Raw genomic sequence first — 18299 nt, 5'->3', positions numbered from 1 at the left:
GGTACATGGAGGGGCGGGCTTGGAGGGATGGGTCAAACGCAGGAAATTGGGACTAGCTGGGTGTGCACTGTGGTTGGCATAGACTGGTCGGGCCGAAGGGTCTGTATCCGTGCTGTATTGCTCTGTGTCTCTATAGAGAAACCAAGCTCATTCTCCTTAGGACAAGGGAAAATGAGAGGTGAATTAAGAGATGTACAAGGCAATGCCAGGTGTAGATCAGTTAAATAGAGAGATGCTGTTCCCATTGGCAGATGACTCAAGGACTGAGGGATACAGGTTTAAAATTTTGGGTAGAAGCTACAAAGACAATGTGAGTAAAACAGTTATGCAGTGTGATATCGACCTGAACCCTATTGCCTGTAGGGTTACATGAAACAGAGTCAATCAGGACTTTCAGGAAGGATTAGTTAGACCGTTGAGAGAGAATAGTTTCCAAGTCTGTACAGTACTTAGAACTACTCCACAGAGAGCTGATTTGCTATAGCTCTCTTAGTCCTCTTGCCTGAACAGTCACAGGTACATGGCCCTCTCTGCTCAGCCTACACACTGCCCTGCACTCCTTGCACCATTCTACTGTTTTGTGCTCGTTGTTGTATTTATTGCTGTATTAATCATTACTGTGTACACTGTTTACACTGTGAGCTTCACATGAGCAAAGAATTTCATTGGACCCTGGTGTATATGATGATGAACCGATCTGAATCTGAATCTGGGAGTCAGCTTGTAAAGAATTTTGTTGTCTGAAGGAGAAACTGTCACCACTCGCTGGGAGCAAGAGGCACACTTCAGCGATCCAGCCCAAGCACAATGGACCAAATGTCCTAAATTTCCTCTGATTTATTGGAGTTTATTTTACATTCTTGGCCTTCCTCCAGAAACAACTCATCTGTAAATCTGTGCTGATCGCTTTGTGGGCTCCTATCACGTTGTATGTTTCCATTACCTTGTACGTTACTAAGACTTTGCTCATTAAGCTATGCTTTGTATATTACTAATGCGTTGTATATTATCGCTGTGTGTTACTACTGCCTTTGCACAGGCCTCGTACATTACCATTACTTTGTACATCACCATTGTCTTACATAGAACACTACAGCACAGTTCAGGCCCTTCGGCTCATAATGTTGTGCCGACGTTTTATCCTGCTCTAAGATCTATCTAACCCTTCTTGTATATTACTAACGCCTTGTATGTTACTAAAACCTTGTACCTTACCATTGCCTTGTGTGGTCTGGGACTGCCAGCATCCACACACATCCTCCACCTGCTGTCCTGGTCCAGCTCCACGCCACGCAGGTGTACTCTAGGCCTGCCCGTTGTGCTTTCCACCGAGCCAGTCAGCTGATAGCCTTGCAGTTTGCCACCTGACCTCACGGCTTTGGCGATGAGGACGAGCACCGGTGGACCCAACTCCCCAAGCAGATCCAGCTGGAATTGCAAGGAAACATTGGCATCGAGTGATCAAATCACTGGGCGGCAAAACAAGAGTGAGGAAACCAGGAACAGGAGGAGGCCACTCAGCCCTTTGAACCTGCCTGTCTATTCGATTGGTTCAGGGATAATCTGTACTCTAACTCCAATTCTTACTGATATTTTATCGACTCAAAGAGTTGTACAGCACAGAGACAGACCCTTCAGCCCAACTTGCCCATGCTGACCATGATGGCCATCTACACTAATCCCATTTGCCTGCACTTGGCCCGTATCCCTCTACTCACTTCCTATCCAAGTACGCATCATATCAATGTTGTAATTGTACCTGCCTCAACCACTTCGTCTGGCAGCTCACTCCAGATAGACACCACCCTCTGTGTGGAAAAACTTACCCCTCAGATCTCCTTTGTTTCTCCCCTCTCACCTTAAATCTGTGCCCTCTAATTTGAGACTCCCCCACCCTCTTATTACCTACCCAGTCTATGTCTCTTATAATTTTACAATCCTCTGTAAGGTCACCCCTCAGCCTCCCACGTTCCAGTGAGAACAAACCCAGCCTCTCCAATCTCTTCTTATAACTACAGCCCTTCATTCCAGCAACATCCTGGGGAGCCTCTTCTGCACTCTCTCTCTATTGCTCCCACATCCTTCCTATAGTGTGGTGACCAGAGCTATACACAATACTGCGGCCTGAGTGACGTCACGTACACATGCAACGTGACATCCCAACTCTTACACTCAAGGAATCAGCCTCTGAAGGCAAGCGTGCTGGATGCATTCGTCACTATGTGGAACCTCATCAAATGCCTTGTTAAACCATGCCTACCACCTTGTCTTCAGCATTTTAAGTAACCTGTGTTATTATGTAGTTATAATAAAGAACAATGCAATGCAAGGGGTCACATGGGGGCACAGGAAGTGGTGGGAAAGAGCAGGATAAAGCTATCCTGCCTGTCTGTGCAATCTGTTGTTGTTTTTTAAATAAATGTTCCGATGTTAAGCCCACGCCAAGTCTGTCTCGTGATGAAGAACAAACATAACATGGTGTCAGAAATTGGTGTGAGGTCTGAACAAGGAAAGTAAACAAATACTGTGTGCAGTTGAGAAACAGACTCAGTGAGTACGAAAGAAAAGCTGTAAAAAGACGGAGAAAAAGCCGGCCGGCCGGCGAAGGAGCACATTGTTCCTGAAGTTCAGCCGTCACCGGATTTGCTGAGAGAGATTCAGGCGAGAGGCCGAGAGTTCCCGTTATGGATAAGCTAAGTCCTCCCAAGCCTATGCAGTTTACTGGCAATCTAACCGATAATTGGAAACGCTTCAAACAGTGATTCAACATATATTTAGATGCTAGTGGAGCGGGAGGGAACGATGAAAAATTGAAAGCGTCGATTTTTCTGCACGTGATTGGCGAAGATGCTTTGGACGTCTATAACAGCTTTCAAATTGATGAGACAGCTTTTGAGTTGGGCACCTTGATGGAAAAATCTGAGGAGTATTTTATCCCAAGTAAAAACATCACATTTGAGAGATATAAATTCTTTTCCTGTGACCAGAAACAAGGTGTTAGCTTCAACCAATACTTAGCTGAGCTTCACACACTGAGTAAGTCTTGTGAATTTGGAGATTTGAGAAACTCACTAGTTAAAGACAGAATAGTTTGTGGAATTCCAGATAACAGACTCAGAGAAAGACTGTTGTGTGAAAAAGATTTGACCCTGGAAAAGGCGGTGAATGTGTGTAGGTCAGCAGAAACCACACGAGCACAAGCTAAGGAGCTGCACAGAGCAGACACAACAGTACATGCTGTGAAAACAGAGAAGCAGCTCCCAAGGCGTTTCTGCAAGCAACAGCAAAGCAAAGAGGAAGGCTCAAACAGCAAATGCAGCAGATGTGGAGGTAAGCATATTCCAAAGATGTGCCCTGCTTGTGGGAAGTCCTGCAATAGCTGTGGGAAGAAGAATCACTTTGCAAGGTGCTGCAAAGCTGGGGCTAACAAGAGAAAGGTGCACACAGTTGATGAGAAAATGCAGGAATTCTTTGTGGATTCTGTACAGACTGTGGCTGCTGGTAAAACAGAATGGATTGTTCCAGTAACTGTGAATGAGACAGTAATTCCATTCAAGCTTGACACCAGAGCTCAGGTGAATCTGTTATCCATGGATGATTATAAGACTCTCACAGTAAAGAGTAAGATTTACCCTGTGAAGTTAAAAGTGACAGGCTACACTGGAGAGAAAGTTCCAGTAAAAGGGGGCTGTATGATGACCTTCAAGCACAAGGGGCAGCACTTAAAATCACAGCTACTGATTGTAGAAAAGAGAGTACAGCCAATATTAGGTCTGAGTGCATGTGAAAAGCTCAACCTAGTGAAAAGAGTTTTCTTAGTAACTTCACATACCGAAGATGACCACACAACGCTCATGGAAGAGTATGCAGGTGTCTTTGAGGGGCTAGGATGCTTACCTGGTGTACACAAAATTCACATAGATGAGGCAGTGGCTCCTGTTGTCCACGCATACAGGAAAGTTCCGTTTCAACTTAGAGATAAACTTAAACAAGAACTAGAATGCATAGAATGGATGAATGTCATACAGAAAATTGAAGAACCAACAGATTGGGTGAGTTCATTGGTCATTGTGCAAAAGAAAAATGGAGCATTGCGGATATGTCTAGACCCAAGAGATCTTAATAAAGCCATCAAGAGAGAGCATTTTAAATGGCCAACATGGGAGGAGATCATGTCCCGGTTTGCAGGTGCCAAAAGGTTTAGCAAGCTCAACGCATCATCTGGGTTTTGGCAGATGAAGCTGGATGAGGCAAGTTCGAGACTGTGTACTTTTAACACACCACAGGGAAGATATCGCTATCTTCGGCTGCCATATGGGATACTGTCCACACCAGAAGTCTACCATAAAACCATCCACATGATTTTTGAGGGCATACCTGGTGTTGAGACAATGACGGATGACATCATCGTCTGGGAGTCCACCAAGGAGGAACACGATACTCAACTGAGGCAAGTGCTTAACGTAACCAGGAATGTCAATTTGAAATTAAATAAAGAGAAATGTGAGTTTGGTGTGAAGACACTGACCTTCTTAGGAGATGTCATATCTGAAGAGGGAGTGAAGCCTGACCCAAGAAAGACGTCAGCCATTAACAACATGGAGAGGCCTCAAAACAAAGAGGAGGTGAGATGTTTCTTAGGGATGGTGACTTACCTGGCTAAGTTCATCCCCTGACTGTCAACAGTGTCAGCACCACTTAGGTCACTCCTTGAGCAACAAAATGAATGGATTTGGTCTCATGAGCAAGAAGAGTATTTCCAGATGTTAAAAAGGGTCCTAACTGAAGAGCCCGTGCTGAAGTTTTATGATCCGGAAATGTGTCAGGATATCAGCTGATGCGTCCCAGCACGGCCTTGGATCAGTACTACTGCAGCAGCATGATGGCACATGGCAACCTGTGGCCTATGCATCAAGGGCTTTAACAAGTGCAGACGCCAGCTATGCACAGATAGAGAAACAGCTTCTCGCCACTACATATGCATGTGAAAGGTTCCATCAGTACATCTATGGGCAAGCTACTGAAGTGGAGACAGACCATAAACCATTGGTCTCAATTACATCCAAACCACTGAATGACTGTCCCATGAGGATACAGCGCATGCTGATAAGGCTGCAGAAATATGATGTGAAGATGGTCTACACACCGGGAAAATATATGTTTGCTGCTGATGCTGTCTCCAGCAGTCGACAGAACAGAAAAAAGTGACCAACAAGTTAATGCAGATATACAGGCCTATGTTGACATGATAGTCACCTGTCTTCCAGTATCTCCAGACAGAACAGAGCAGATTAGGAAAGCAGCAGAGGAAGATGAAACAATGAAAGTGCTCAAGGATACAATACGGAAAGGATGGCCAGCAGCAAAGGATGACTGTCCAATGTGTATTCGGGATTATTGGGCATGCAGAGCTAACTGTCAGTAGTGAAAGATATGGTCTTCAAAGGGAACAGGTTTGTGATTCCAGTGTCACTACGCAAGGAGATGCTCCAGAAGTTACCCGAAGGGAATCTTGGGGAGGAAAAATGTAAACGTAGAGCACATGAAGTGATGTACTGGCCAAGGATGAACCAAGACATCAGCTGGACCACTGCTTCATGTGAAATATACCTTACCTACAGACCAAAGCAGCAAGCAGAACCACTTACACCACACCCTGTACCAGACAGGCCGTATTTCAAAGCTAGAGTGGATTTGTTTGACTGTAATGGGAAGAGCCATGTTGTTGTAACAGGCTACTTTTCCAATTACCCAGAGGTTGCGACACTGCAATCAACGTCCAGCAAAGCAGTTATCATGTTCCCGAAAGCTGTGTTTGCGAGGCACGGAGTTCCATATGAAGTAGTATCAGACAATAGTCCACAATTTTTGAGCAGTGAATTTGAATCCTTTGCCAATGTTTGGGGGGTTTCAACATATAACCTCAAGCCCACATCACCCAAAATCTAATGGCCTAGCAGAGAGTTCATTTAAGGTGGTGAAGGGTCTCATGAAGAAAGCACAAGATGGACGAGAGGATTTCCACAGAAGTCTAACGATTTACAGAAGTGCACCACTGCAGAACGGCCTTTCACCAGCCCAAATGCTGATGGGTCGACGCATACGCACTAACCTTCCAATACGTGAAAACCTGTTGACACCTGAAGGAGCACACAAGGTCAAACAGGCTAAAGAGGAAGGGAAAGAAAAACAGAAACGGAATCACAAGACAGCGAAAAGCCTTGAAGCCTGGGGATCAAGTGCAAATCCGAGATCATGATTCTGGCACATGGTCCATGCAAGGAGTTGTGCAAGAGGAAGTAAATCCACATTCATACCAGATCCAGACGGAGCGAGGGACACCTGAGGAGGAACCGTGTGGATCTACGACCACAAGCTCCAACCTATGGCTGTGACCCGTCTCCTGTCAGTACACTAAAGGGACCAGCAGATGGAGAAAATGAACATGTGGACCAGAGTTCCCAGGAAAGCACCAATGCAGCAAATAAAAGCAACACACCTGCGGAAACAAGTCCCAGACCAAAAAGGACCATTAAACCACCTCAGAGTCTGATTGAAAGCTGCTGAGTGGACAAGGGTTCTTGGCAGGTTTATAAGGACAAAGTATTGTGTTTGTTTTTCTTTAAAGGGGGAAGATGTGTTATTGTGTGTTGTTGTGCAGTTATAATAAAGAACTACAGTTCCCAGCAGGCAATGAAAGGGGTCACATGGGGGATCAGGAAGTAGCTGGAAAGAGCGGGAAAAGCCAGCTTGTCTTTGCAGTCTGTTGTTGTTTTCACATAAATGTTCTGATGTTAAACCCAAGCCAAGTTTGTCTCGTGATGAAGAACAAATATAACATAATCTTCTCAAAAAACTCACTCAGATTTGCAAAACAGGATCTCCCCTGCACAAAACCATGCTGACTCTCCCTAATCAGTCCTTGCCTTTCCAAGTGAACATAAATCCTGTCCCTTAAAATTTTGCCCAATGTCAGGAGTCAGGTGATATGGAAAAAAGGCAATAGGCAAAAGAACTAAAAGTGATATGAGAAAAGATTTAGAGGTGGTTAAGTCATCAACCTTGAACATTAACTCTGTTTCCACAGTTGTTGTCTGACTTGCTGAATATTCCCTGTATTTTCTGTCTTAATTCTTCATCTTGTACTTCATCCTAATGCAATAATGTTTAGCATCTTATTTACCTTCAAAATTACTTGCTGCACCTTTGTGTTTCATGTATGAGGACCCCCAACAAATTACAAAGACCCATCAGTGCCTTGAGTGACTTATGTATGGGATGATCTGCCTGGATGGAATGCAAACAAAAGTTTTTCACTGTATCTCGGTACATGTGACAGTAATAAACCAATTACCATTCAGTCACAATCACTTTTATGTTAAACCTTCCTTCCATCTTCCTGCTTAAATTCTTAATAGGTCAGTGACACCAGTTAATAGAACACAGAACATTACAAGCACAGTACAGGTCCTTTAGCCCACAATGTTGTGCCGACATTTTATCCTGCTCTAAGATCTATCAAACCATTCCCTCCCACTTAGCCCTCCATTTCTCCATCATTCATGTGTCTATCTAAGAGTCTCTTAAATGTCCCTAATGTATCTGCCCCCACAACCTCTGCCGGCAGTGCGTTCCACACACCCACCACTCTCTGTGTAAACAATGTACCCCTGACATCCCCCTTATACCTTCCTCCAATCACTTTAAAATTATGTTCCCTCGTGTTAGCCATTGTTGCCCTGGGAAAAGTCTCTGACTGTCCACTCAATCTATGCCTCTTATCATCTTGTACACCTCTATCAAGTCACCTCTCATTCTCCTTCTCTCCAAAGAGAAAAGCCCAAGCTCACTCAACCTATCCTCATAAGACATGCTCTCCAAACCAGGCAGCATCCTGGTAAACCTCCTTTGCACCCTCTCTAAAACTTCCACATCCTTCTTATTGAGGCGACCAGTTAATGCCAGGTAGCAGCAGGTTTTGTGAAAATAGTGGCTTTTGTGAAATGGGGATCCTTTCACCCAGCCTGCACAGGAGCCAGGAAACCACACCATCTCCCTGACTGCATGTTCTGACAGCTGTTCCAGCTATAGGGTGGTTTCTCAGCCACAGTGCATGCTGGGCACAGAACGGCCCATTACTACTGAGACGCTTTACGTTCAGTGATCACTTTCACACAGGACAGCTAATGCCTATCACTAGGGTGCAGGTTTTGTTATATTCATTTTGATCCAGTGCTCAGAATAAACTCGATCATGACCTAACCAAACTTTATAAAACTGCAGCATGAAATCTTTCTCCTTGGATCCCAGCCCACCGTCGATCAAGGTGGGCTGACACTTGTAGAACAAACCTCCTCGGAAGATTGGCTGCTACTGCGTTGCTGCCAGGACTTTGAGGTCGGTCTTGTTCCAGAGGATTGTGTCTGGCTTCCAACCTGAATCCACAAGGTTAATGAAACAAATTAGTGTTCTGAACAACAGGCACGCATCACGGACACCAACCTCCTCTCCTTGGACTCTGTCTTTACCTCTCGTTGTCTTGGTGAAGCAACCAGCATAATCAAAGACCCCACCCATCCGGGACATTCTCTCTTCTCTCCTCTTCCATCAGGTAGAAGATACAGGAGCCTGAGGGCACGTACCACCAGGCTTAAGGACAGCTTCTACCCCACTGTGATAAGACTATTGAACAGTTCCCTTATACAATGAGATGGACTCTGACCTCACGATCTACCTTGTTGTGACCTTGCACCTTATTGCACTGCACTTTCTCTGTAGCTGTGACACTTTACTCTGTACTGTTATTGTTTTTACCTGTACTACATCAATGCACTCTGTACTAACTCAATGTAACTGCACTGTGTAATGAATTGACCCGTACGATCGGTATGCAAGACAAGTTTTTCACTGTACCTCGGTACAAGTGACAATAATAAACCGATACCAATACCAATAAGTTGGTTACTCTTAAATATTTTGACAGTAAAGGAATACTGCACAGAAGAAGGATCTTCAGCCCATCGAGTTCTCACTAACCATCAACCAGTGTGTGGGTGAGGGGTAGAATCTGGGGGGAGTTGATGGGAATGTGAGTAACATGGGTTACGGGGAAAATTAGTGAAAAATGTGAGCTGGCCTGGACTTGATGGGTTGATTGGCCTCCTTGTATGTTGTATGGAAATTACTGTTGAACATGATCTTACCTGGCTGTTTTGAGCTGAATTGAACTCAATTTCCAGGATCTCTTTGTTCGTTCTCTGTGAAAACATATTTTTAAAATATCATCACATTGTGCATTCTTTCCAACAGAGGGTAAACATGGCCACACTGAGGTAAGTCAATTCACAGTAAGACCAGAGCTTCCTTCCTAAACAAGGCCTGGATTTCCCAGTCAAATCCCGAGGGAGACACCAAGAGACTGCAGATGCTGGAATATGGAGCAACGCACAATCTGCTGGAGGAACTCAGCGGGTCGAGCAGCATCTGTGGGAGGAAAGGAATTGTCATCGTTTCAGGTTGAATCCCTGCATCAGGACTGAGAATGAGAATCAGGTTTATTATCACTGACTTATTTGTTGTGCAATTTGTTGTTTTGTGGCAGCAGTACAGTGCAAAGATATAAAATTACTATAAATCAATAGGGCAAAACAAAGGAATAATGAAGTAAAACAAATTTCACATAATATATCAGTGATAAAGAGCCAGCGCCTCTTTCCCAGGGCACCAATGCTCAATACAAGAGGGCATGGCTTTAAAGTAATGGGTGGGAAGTTCAAGGGAGATATCAGAGGGAGATTTTTACCCAGAGGGTGGTTGGGGCGTGGAATGCGCTGCCTGGGGCGGTGGTGGAGGCAGGTACATTGGTCAAATTCAAGAGATTACTAGATAAGCATATGGAGGAATTTAAAAAGGAGGGATATGTGGGGGGAAGGGGTGAGATAGTCTTAGGCGAGGTTTAAAGGTCGGCACAACATTGTGGGCCGAAGGGCCTGTATTGTGCTGCACTGTTCTATGTTCTATGATAATCTGCTGCTAGATCTGATTCCAGTGTACGTGGGTTCATGGACCATTCAGAATCAGTGGAGAGGGGAGATGGCCGGCAGGAGGAGGAGAGGAGGAGCAGCAAAGGAGTCCAAGGTGACTGGCGGACTGAGGGGGGTGGTGGAGGATGACAGGCAGGTGGTGCCGGGGAGGGGAGGGGAGGGGAGGGGAGGGGGTGTGGTTGGGAGACAGTGGCAGGTGGATGATAGATGGAGCAGAGGGAGCCGGAGAGGGAGAGGGAGGGAGAAAAGACAACAACAGATGCAGCGAGGTGGGGGCCACCAATCACCCCAGACTCCTGTCTCACCACTCCCCCGTCCCCTCTTCATCCCGACCATCTCCCCCCTCAGTCCTGATGCAGGGATTCCACCCAAGACATCAACAATTCCTTCCCCCGCCCACCGATGCCGCTCGACCCCGAGTTCCTCCAGCAGATTGTTTGTTGCTCCAGACCCGAAGGGATGTGGACAAGACGTCAGCCTCTTAGTCTGAGGCATAACTGACCCCTGAAGTGTCAGAATGGGTTTACCACAGGCGGGTTGGGCCAATTGACCCAAAAAGTGCTGGGAATACTCAACAGGGCAGGCAGCATCTGGAGAGAGAAACAGAACAGTACAGGCCCTTTGGCCCACAATGTTGTGCTGACGTTTCATCCTGCTCTAAGATCTTTCTAACCCTTATTGTTAAAGCTTTCAAGGTAGGCATTCCTGGAAGAGAAGTGGCAGGGCGTTCAAACAGTAAATGACAATAAAAAAAGGATGCTGGAAATCTGAAATAGGAACAAAATATGTTGGAAACTTTATCACTTCACTGTTTGTGGGAAATGCTCGCACAAAATGTCCCTCCATTTCGTGGATTTGTGAGGGGGGATTGATATTTGACTAATCTATTAGACTTTGAAGGTGTATCTAATAGAGTAGGTAAGGTGAAAACTGTGGGTCATAGAGCAAATACAGCACGGATACAGGCCCTTCGGCCCAACCAGTCCATGCCAACCACAGTGCACACCCAGCTAGTCCCAATTTCCTGCATTTGGCCCATATCCCTCCAAGCCCCGCCCCTCTATGTACCTATCCAAGTGCTTCTTAAACGATACTGTTGTACCTGCCTCACCCACTTCCTCTGGCAGCTCGTTCCGTATACTCAGCACCCTCTGCGTGAAGAGGTTACCCCTCAGGTCCCTTTTAAATCTTTCCCCTCTCACCCTAAACCTATGCCCCCTAGTTTTGGACTCCCCTACCCTGGGGAAAAGACTGTTACCGTCCACCTTATCGCTGCCTCTCATAATTTTAAACATTTCTATAAGGTCACCCCTCATTCTCCTACGTTCCAAGGAATAAAGACCCAGCCTGGCCAACCTCTCCCTATAACTCAGGCCCTCCAGTCCTGGCAACATCCTCATAAATCTCCTCTGCACTCTTTCCAGTTTAACCAGATCTTTCCTATAACAGGGTGACCCACAGTACTCCAAGTGAGGCCTCACCAACGACTTATACAGGGGTGAGGTGTATTTGGATTTTCAGAAGGCTTTTGATAATATCACAAGCAGGAGGTTGTTCAACAGGGTTAGAGAATGTACAATTGGGAGTAATGTTTCAATGAGGATGGAGAGTTCGTTAACTGTAGAAGGATGTTTGTGCGTAAAGAGATATCTTATGAATCGTCTGTCCACGAGTAATACCACATATATTTGAAGAATCCCGAAGTGCAATAGCCAAAGGTTTTAAAGCAAGATCAAATAATAAAGGGCTTAACAAGCAGCCTTGTCTAGTACCTCAAAAAAGCCTAAACAAAGGAGATCTTTGATTGTTATTGTATTGAAGCCATAGGTGCATAATAAATCATTTTAATTGCAGATATAAATTTAGGACTAAAATTGAATTTTAAGTATACTGAATAAAGTGTTACTTTATATTTCCAATCCGGAGGAATCTATCCCCACAGTACTATCACTATTAGATCAGTTTAGTGTTTTTTCTGGCTATAGATTAAATTTTAATAAGAGTGAACTTATTCCATTAAATATGCAAATCCCAATTTATAGCCAATTACCTTTCAGATTGGTAACTGACTATTTTATGTATTTAGGTGTTAAGATTACTAAGAGACATAAGGACTTATTTAAAGCTAATCTACTGCCTTTAATTGACCATGTTAAACAATTATTTACTAAATGGTCCCCACTGTCTTTATCATTGGAAGGCTGAATTAATGCGGTTAAGATGACTATTTTACCAAAATTTTTATATTTATTTCAAGCGATTCCAACTTTTGTTCCGAAATCTTTTTTTGACACTATTGATTCTAAAATTCTTTCATATATTTGGCAGAATAAAAACCCAAGGCCAAGTAAGAAATATTTACAAAAACTAAAAAAGGATGGTGGTATGGCCTTGCCTAATTTTAGATTATATTATTGGGCAATCAGTATTAGATATTTAATTTTTTGGATACGAGATTCAGATGTAATTCAACGCCCCAAATGGGTACACCTTGAGTCCCAATCAGTACCTGAATTTTCATTAGTTTCTATTTTAGGAGCTCCACTCCCTTTTGCACTTACCAAATTAAGTAAACATATGATTAACCCAATTGTCAAACATACAATACGAATATGGTTTCAATTTCGTAAATTTTTTGGATTGAATAAATTTAATCTATCAAGTCTCATTCAATCTAATTTTTTCTTTCAACCATCCAGAGTTGACTCAGCTTTTTCTATATGGAGAAGGAAGGGAATAGTATGTTTTTGTGATTTATTCATTGATAACTTTTTCATCTTTTGAACAATTGTCTAACAAATACAATTTGCCGAGATCACACTTTTTTCGATATTTGCAAATTAGAAATTTTTTAAAAGCTACTATATCCTCTTTTCCGACACCTTACAAAACTGAAATTACGGAAAAAAGTTTTGGTTTTAATCCTTGTCAGAAGGGCTTGATAACAATAACCTTTGATTTAATTATGAAAATAAGTCTAGAATCACTGGACAAAATTAACAATGAATGGGAAAGTGAACTCCAGACATCTTTACCTATAGAGACTTGGAAGAAAATTCTTCATTTAGTTAATACATCTTCAATGTGTGCCAGACACTCGTTGATACAGTTTAAGGTAGTTCACAGGACCCATATATCAAAAGATAAGCTAGCTCGTTTTTATTAACATATAAATGCTATATGTGACAGATGTAAATCGAATGTGGCTTCTCTTACACATATGTTTTGGTCCTGTCCTCTTTTGGAAAAATATTGGAAAGATATTTTTAACATTATTTCAAATGTATTGAAGATTGATTTACAACCTCACCCTATCACTGCAATTTTTGGTTTACCAAGGATAGAATCTGGCCATCTATCTGCCTCCGCTAACAGTATGATTGCCTTTGTCACATTAACGGCCAAACAATCCATTTTGCTTAAATGGAAGGATCCAATACCCCCTACTACTTTTCAATGGTTCTCTCAAACTATATCATGTTTAAACTTGGAAACAATTAGGAGCGGTACTGTTGATCCTTCGCTTAAATTTGAGGAAGTTTGGAGTCCATTTATTCAATATTTTCACATGATATAGATCCCCTTATAATTACCTTTCAATTTAAAGGAATGGAGTTGATGACATAATATTGCTCTGTTTCTACTGAGAAATTTTAGTCCAGTTTTTTTTTGAATTTTTTTTTCTTTCGCTTAGTTTGGTTTGATATATTGTTTATAATTTTTCTTATTGTTTTGGGGGATTTTTTTCTTTCTTTTATATTTTATAATAAATCTTCTTCTTTTATATTATATTCATTCACTAACAGATCGTTGGATCTACAGATTTTTTTATACTCTATTGTTCTTTATGATTATCCATGTCATGATTGTTCTCCTGATCTCTTTGTATTACATGCAGAAACATTGATATATTAATCTGTATTAATTTGAAAACTAATAAAAAGATTGTAAAAGAAAGATGTTTGTGAGGCTGCATTTGGAGTATTGTGTTCAGTTGTAATCAACCTGCTATAGGAAAGATGCCATTAAGCTGGAAAGGGTGCAGGAAAGATTTACGAGAATGTTGCCAGGACTCGAGGGACTGAATTATGGAGATGGGTTGAGCAGGCTGGGACTTTATTCACTGGAGCATAGGAGACTGAGGAGTAATCTTATAGAGGTGTATAAAACCATGAGAGGCATAGACAGGGTGAATGCACACAGTCTTTTTCCCAGGGTTGGGGAATCAAGTACTCGAGGACATAGGTTTAGGGTGAGGGAAGAGATTTAATGGGAACCTGAGGGGCAACTTTTTCACCAAGCGGTGGTCAGTACATGGAACGAGCTGCCAGAGAAAGTGGGTGAGGCAGGTACAATAACAACATTTAAAAGACATTTGGACAGGTAAATGGAAAGGTTTAGAGGGATATGGGCCAAACGCAGGCAAATGGGACAACCTTAGAAGGGCATCATGGTTGGCATGGACCGGTTGGGCCGAAGGGCCTGTTTCTATGTTGTATGACTCTATGACTCTCTGAGGAATAAATAGGTCCTTCTTGGGTTGGCAGAAACGTGAGCAGGGAGGAGGATTAATGGAGACAGGCTGGGGGAGAGGAGTATAATGTGGAAAAGGCAAGGCTAACCTCTTAGGTAGATAAAAACAATGAAAGAGCAGCACGGTAGCCTAGTGGTTAGCGTAACACTATTACAGCACCAGTGACCTGGGTTCAATTCCCACCGCTGCCTGTAAGGAGTTTGTACATTCTCCCTGTGTCTGCGTGGGTTTCCTCCGGGTGCTCCGGTTTCCTCCCACATTCCAAAGACATACGGGTTAGGAAGTTGTGGGCACGCTATGTTGGTGCCGGAAAAGTGGCGACACTTGCGGGCTGCCCCCAGCACATTCTTAGCAACGCAAAAAGACATATTTCACTGTGTTTTGATGTATATGTGACTAATAAATAAATATCTAATCTAATCTCATCTAAAAAGTTGAGGGATTAGATAGTGTTGATGCTCAAAGCAAGCTGAGCGACCTTATACACTGAAAGCCAACACATGGTCACAGCAGAGAGTTGTGGTATGTTGGCACTTATTGCAAGTGTTGGCACTTATAGGATGTACATGCTCTGGGAGAGTGCCTGGAATGGTGGGTCAGTCACATGAGGAGTGATTGGGTAGGCCAGGGTTTAAGACAATGAGAGGTGACCTTAAGGAAAAACACAGTGGGGTTGAAAGGTTAGACATGGGGAGGATATTTCTCTTGGCTACGGAGTCTAGAATTAGGGGAGTCACTGTTTCAAAACAAAGGTAGATTATATAGGACTGAGAAAGGATGTAGAACACAGAACAGTACAGCACAGGAACAGGCTCTTCAGCCCACCATGTCTGTGCCAACCCATGCTGCCAATTTTAACTCATCCCATCTGCCTACATAGGGTCCATATCCCTCCATTCCCTGCCTGTTGATGTGACTGTCTAAATGCCTCTTAAATTTTACTATTGTAAGTGCCTCCACCACCATCCCTGGCAGCCCATTCCAGGCACCCACCACTCTCTGTGTAAAAAAAAACTTGCCCCACACATCTCCTTTAAACTTTCCCCCTCACCTTAAATGCATGTCCTCTGGTATGACATTTCTACCCCAGAAAATGACTCTGACTGTCTACCTTATCTATGCTTCTCATAATTTTAGGTCTCCCCTATCAGGTCTCCCCTCAGCCTCCGACACTCCAGAGAAAACAATCCAAATTTATTCACCCCCTTACAGCTCATACCCTCTAATCCAGCCAGCATCCTGGTGAATCTCTTCTGCACCCTCTCCAAAGCCTCCACATCCTTCCTGTAACCAGGTGACCAGAACTGCACACAATGCTCCAAATGTGGCCTGACCAAAGTTCTATACAGCTGCAACGTGACTTCCTGACTTTCAAACACCCCAGCCAATAAGACAAGCCTGCTGTACACCGTCATTACCACCTGCCACTTCCTGGGAGCTATGGATTTGCACCCCAAGATCCCTCTGTACGTCAGTGTTCCTAAGAGTCTCTATACTTCCTTCTAACATTTGACCTCCCAAAGTATAACACCTCAAACTTGTCTGCATTAAACTCCATCTGCCATTCCTCTGCCCACATTCCCAACTGGTCTATATCCTAATGTATCCTCGAGATGAAAAGAAACATCTTCACTCAGAGGGGTTCTCTACCATGGAGAACAATGGAGACTCAATCACTGATGTCATTGAGAACTGACATGGATAGCCAAGGAATTAGGGGGTGCAGAGGTAATGCAGGGAAATGGTGTAGAGAGAGATCAGATCAGACTTGGTCTTGATGAATTGCGGAACAAGTCTGAGGGCCGAATGGCCTGCTGCTCCTATCGCTAATGATCCAGCAGTGGTTGTAGTTCACTGCTTGTGCAGTGGTCGGGACGCTGTGAAAGGTGTTGTGTAAACAGACGCACTCCCGCTTAAAACAAGTGAAAAGCCGACCATTGAGAGGTGAGGAGGAAAGGAGTCCGTACCCGGGGCCTGTGGCTCCGATCAGAGTTGCTTCTGCTCCAGTGGGAACGTTGACGTGAGCTGTCGCTCCTCTTCCCCGGTATCCAACCCCATCGGCTGTCCTCCTCGTTAGTGGGATGGTGCCAATGGAGGGATTGTCCGCTCGGCGAAGAGTCGCTCTGAGAGGAGTCCCTGCCTCGCAAGGAACGGCCACTGGATGAAGAGCTTCCCAACCCAGTCTGATTTTGCAACCTCGACTGTAAACAAGACAAGGTCACAGGACTAAGTGTCCAATAATTGGGAAGATACCAGCAGAAACAACAAGAATGGAAGATCCACTATCATTCAAAGAACACCGTTCTCTGAGGGGTAAGTTCTTCACACACAGAGGGCAGTGGGTAAGTGGTAGAGGCGGGTACAATTACAATGTTTAGAAGACATTTGGACAAGTTCATGGACAGGAAAGGTTGAGAGGGAGACACCAGACGCTGGAATCTGGAGCAACACACAACCTGCTGGAGGACCTCAGCAGGTCGAGCAGCATCTGTGGGGAGATAGGGATGGTCGATGTTTTGGGTTGAAACCCTGCATCAGGGTTTAAAGGATTATGGGCCAAATGGAACTAGTTTGGGAAGGCACCTTGGCCAGCATGGACCAGTTGGGCCGAAGGGCCTGTTTCCACACTGTATGACTCTACAACTCTGGTGGGCTCAACTTCTCGGATCTGAAGCTGAACTGGTTGGGAGAACTGAGCCATCGAGACATACAGCATGGAAACAGAGCCTTTGGTCCAGAGGTCATTCAGGCTTTCAGAACTGACATTGGTATCAGAGGACTGGAAAATAGTGTGGAGAGCGGAGGTCAGACTTGGTCTGATGAATTGCGGAACAAGTCTGAGGGGTCGGATTGGCCACCGATCCCATCTCTAATGACCTAGCCGTGGTCATAGTTCACTGCCCATGCTGTGGCTGGGACACTTTGAAAGGTGCTGTATAAACAGACGCACTCCTGCTTAATACAACTGAGGACCAGACCACTGACAAGTGACGAGGGAAGAGGTCCATGCCAGCTTTAACCATACATACTCAACCCACTGAGTCTGTGCCGACCATCACCCACCCATTGACACCAACCCTCCACTGATCCCATTTCATTCTCCCCACATTCCCATCAACTCCCCCCAGATTCTACCCCCCACCCACACACTGGGGGCAACTTACAGCGGCCACTTAACCCACCGACCCACCTGATGGGTTTGAGTAGATTGGCTTCTCTTTCCTCTCTGTATCACAGGCTTCCGGCAGAGTCCGGGTGTTGAGTAGAAGGTGTGTTGAGAGACGCAAGTGGTCATGTTTCTGACCCAACCTGATAGACTCCCCACAACTGATGACACCATGGAACCAAGTGCAGAAGAAAGTAGTGGCAGGAGTAGGCCACTCAGCCCTTCATTCCTGTTCTACCATTCAATATGATCGTGGCTGATTTCACACAGCCACAGGAGTGGGTTTCCCCCAGGTGCTCCAGGTTTGTCGCACATCCCAAAGATGTGCAGGTTGGTGGGTTAATTTGATAATGTCAATTATCCCTTGTATGTGGGTGAGGGGTAAAACCTGGGGGGAGGTGATGGGAATGTGTGGAGAATAAAATGGGATCAGTGTAGGGTTGGTGTAAATGGGTGGGTGATGGTCGGCACGGACTCGGTGGGCCGAAGGGTTTGTTTCCTAAACCCATCAATCCATGGTGGAAGGGCTTTGCCTCACTCGGGATGTGTGCAAGGA

The 18299-nt window shown here is 44.4% G+C and overlaps 1 protein-coding gene across 1 annotated transcript in view; it reads right to left on the bottom strand.

The window, feature by feature from the left end:
- LOC127568905 (vitellogenin-like) overlaps window positions 1-18299 on the bottom strand; it is an 84181-nt gene that overhangs the window by 23418 nt on the left and 42464 nt on the right. The window contains exons 24-27 of the mRNA XM_052013161.1: window positions 16545-16778; window positions 9204-9257; window positions 8352-8435; window positions 1216-1428 (exon numbers count right to left, since the gene is read on the bottom strand). Coding sequence (XP_051869121.1) covers window positions 1216-1428; window positions 8352-8435; window positions 9204-9257; window positions 16545-16778 — 585 coding nt within the window. The remainder of the gene's footprint in view (window positions 1-1215; window positions 1429-8351; window positions 8436-9203; window positions 9258-16544; window positions 16779-18299) is intronic.

This window comes from Pristis pectinata, chromosome 3 (assembly GCF_009764475.1).
Source record: "Pristis pectinata isolate sPriPec2 chromosome 3, sPriPec2.1.pri, whole genome shotgun sequence".
Lineage (NCBI taxonomy): Eukaryota > Metazoa > Chordata > Chondrichthyes > Rhinopristiformes > Pristidae > Pristis > Pristis pectinata.
The sequence above is the reverse complement of the archived record's forward strand: the minus strand, read 5'-3'. Positions and strand labels throughout refer to the sequence as shown.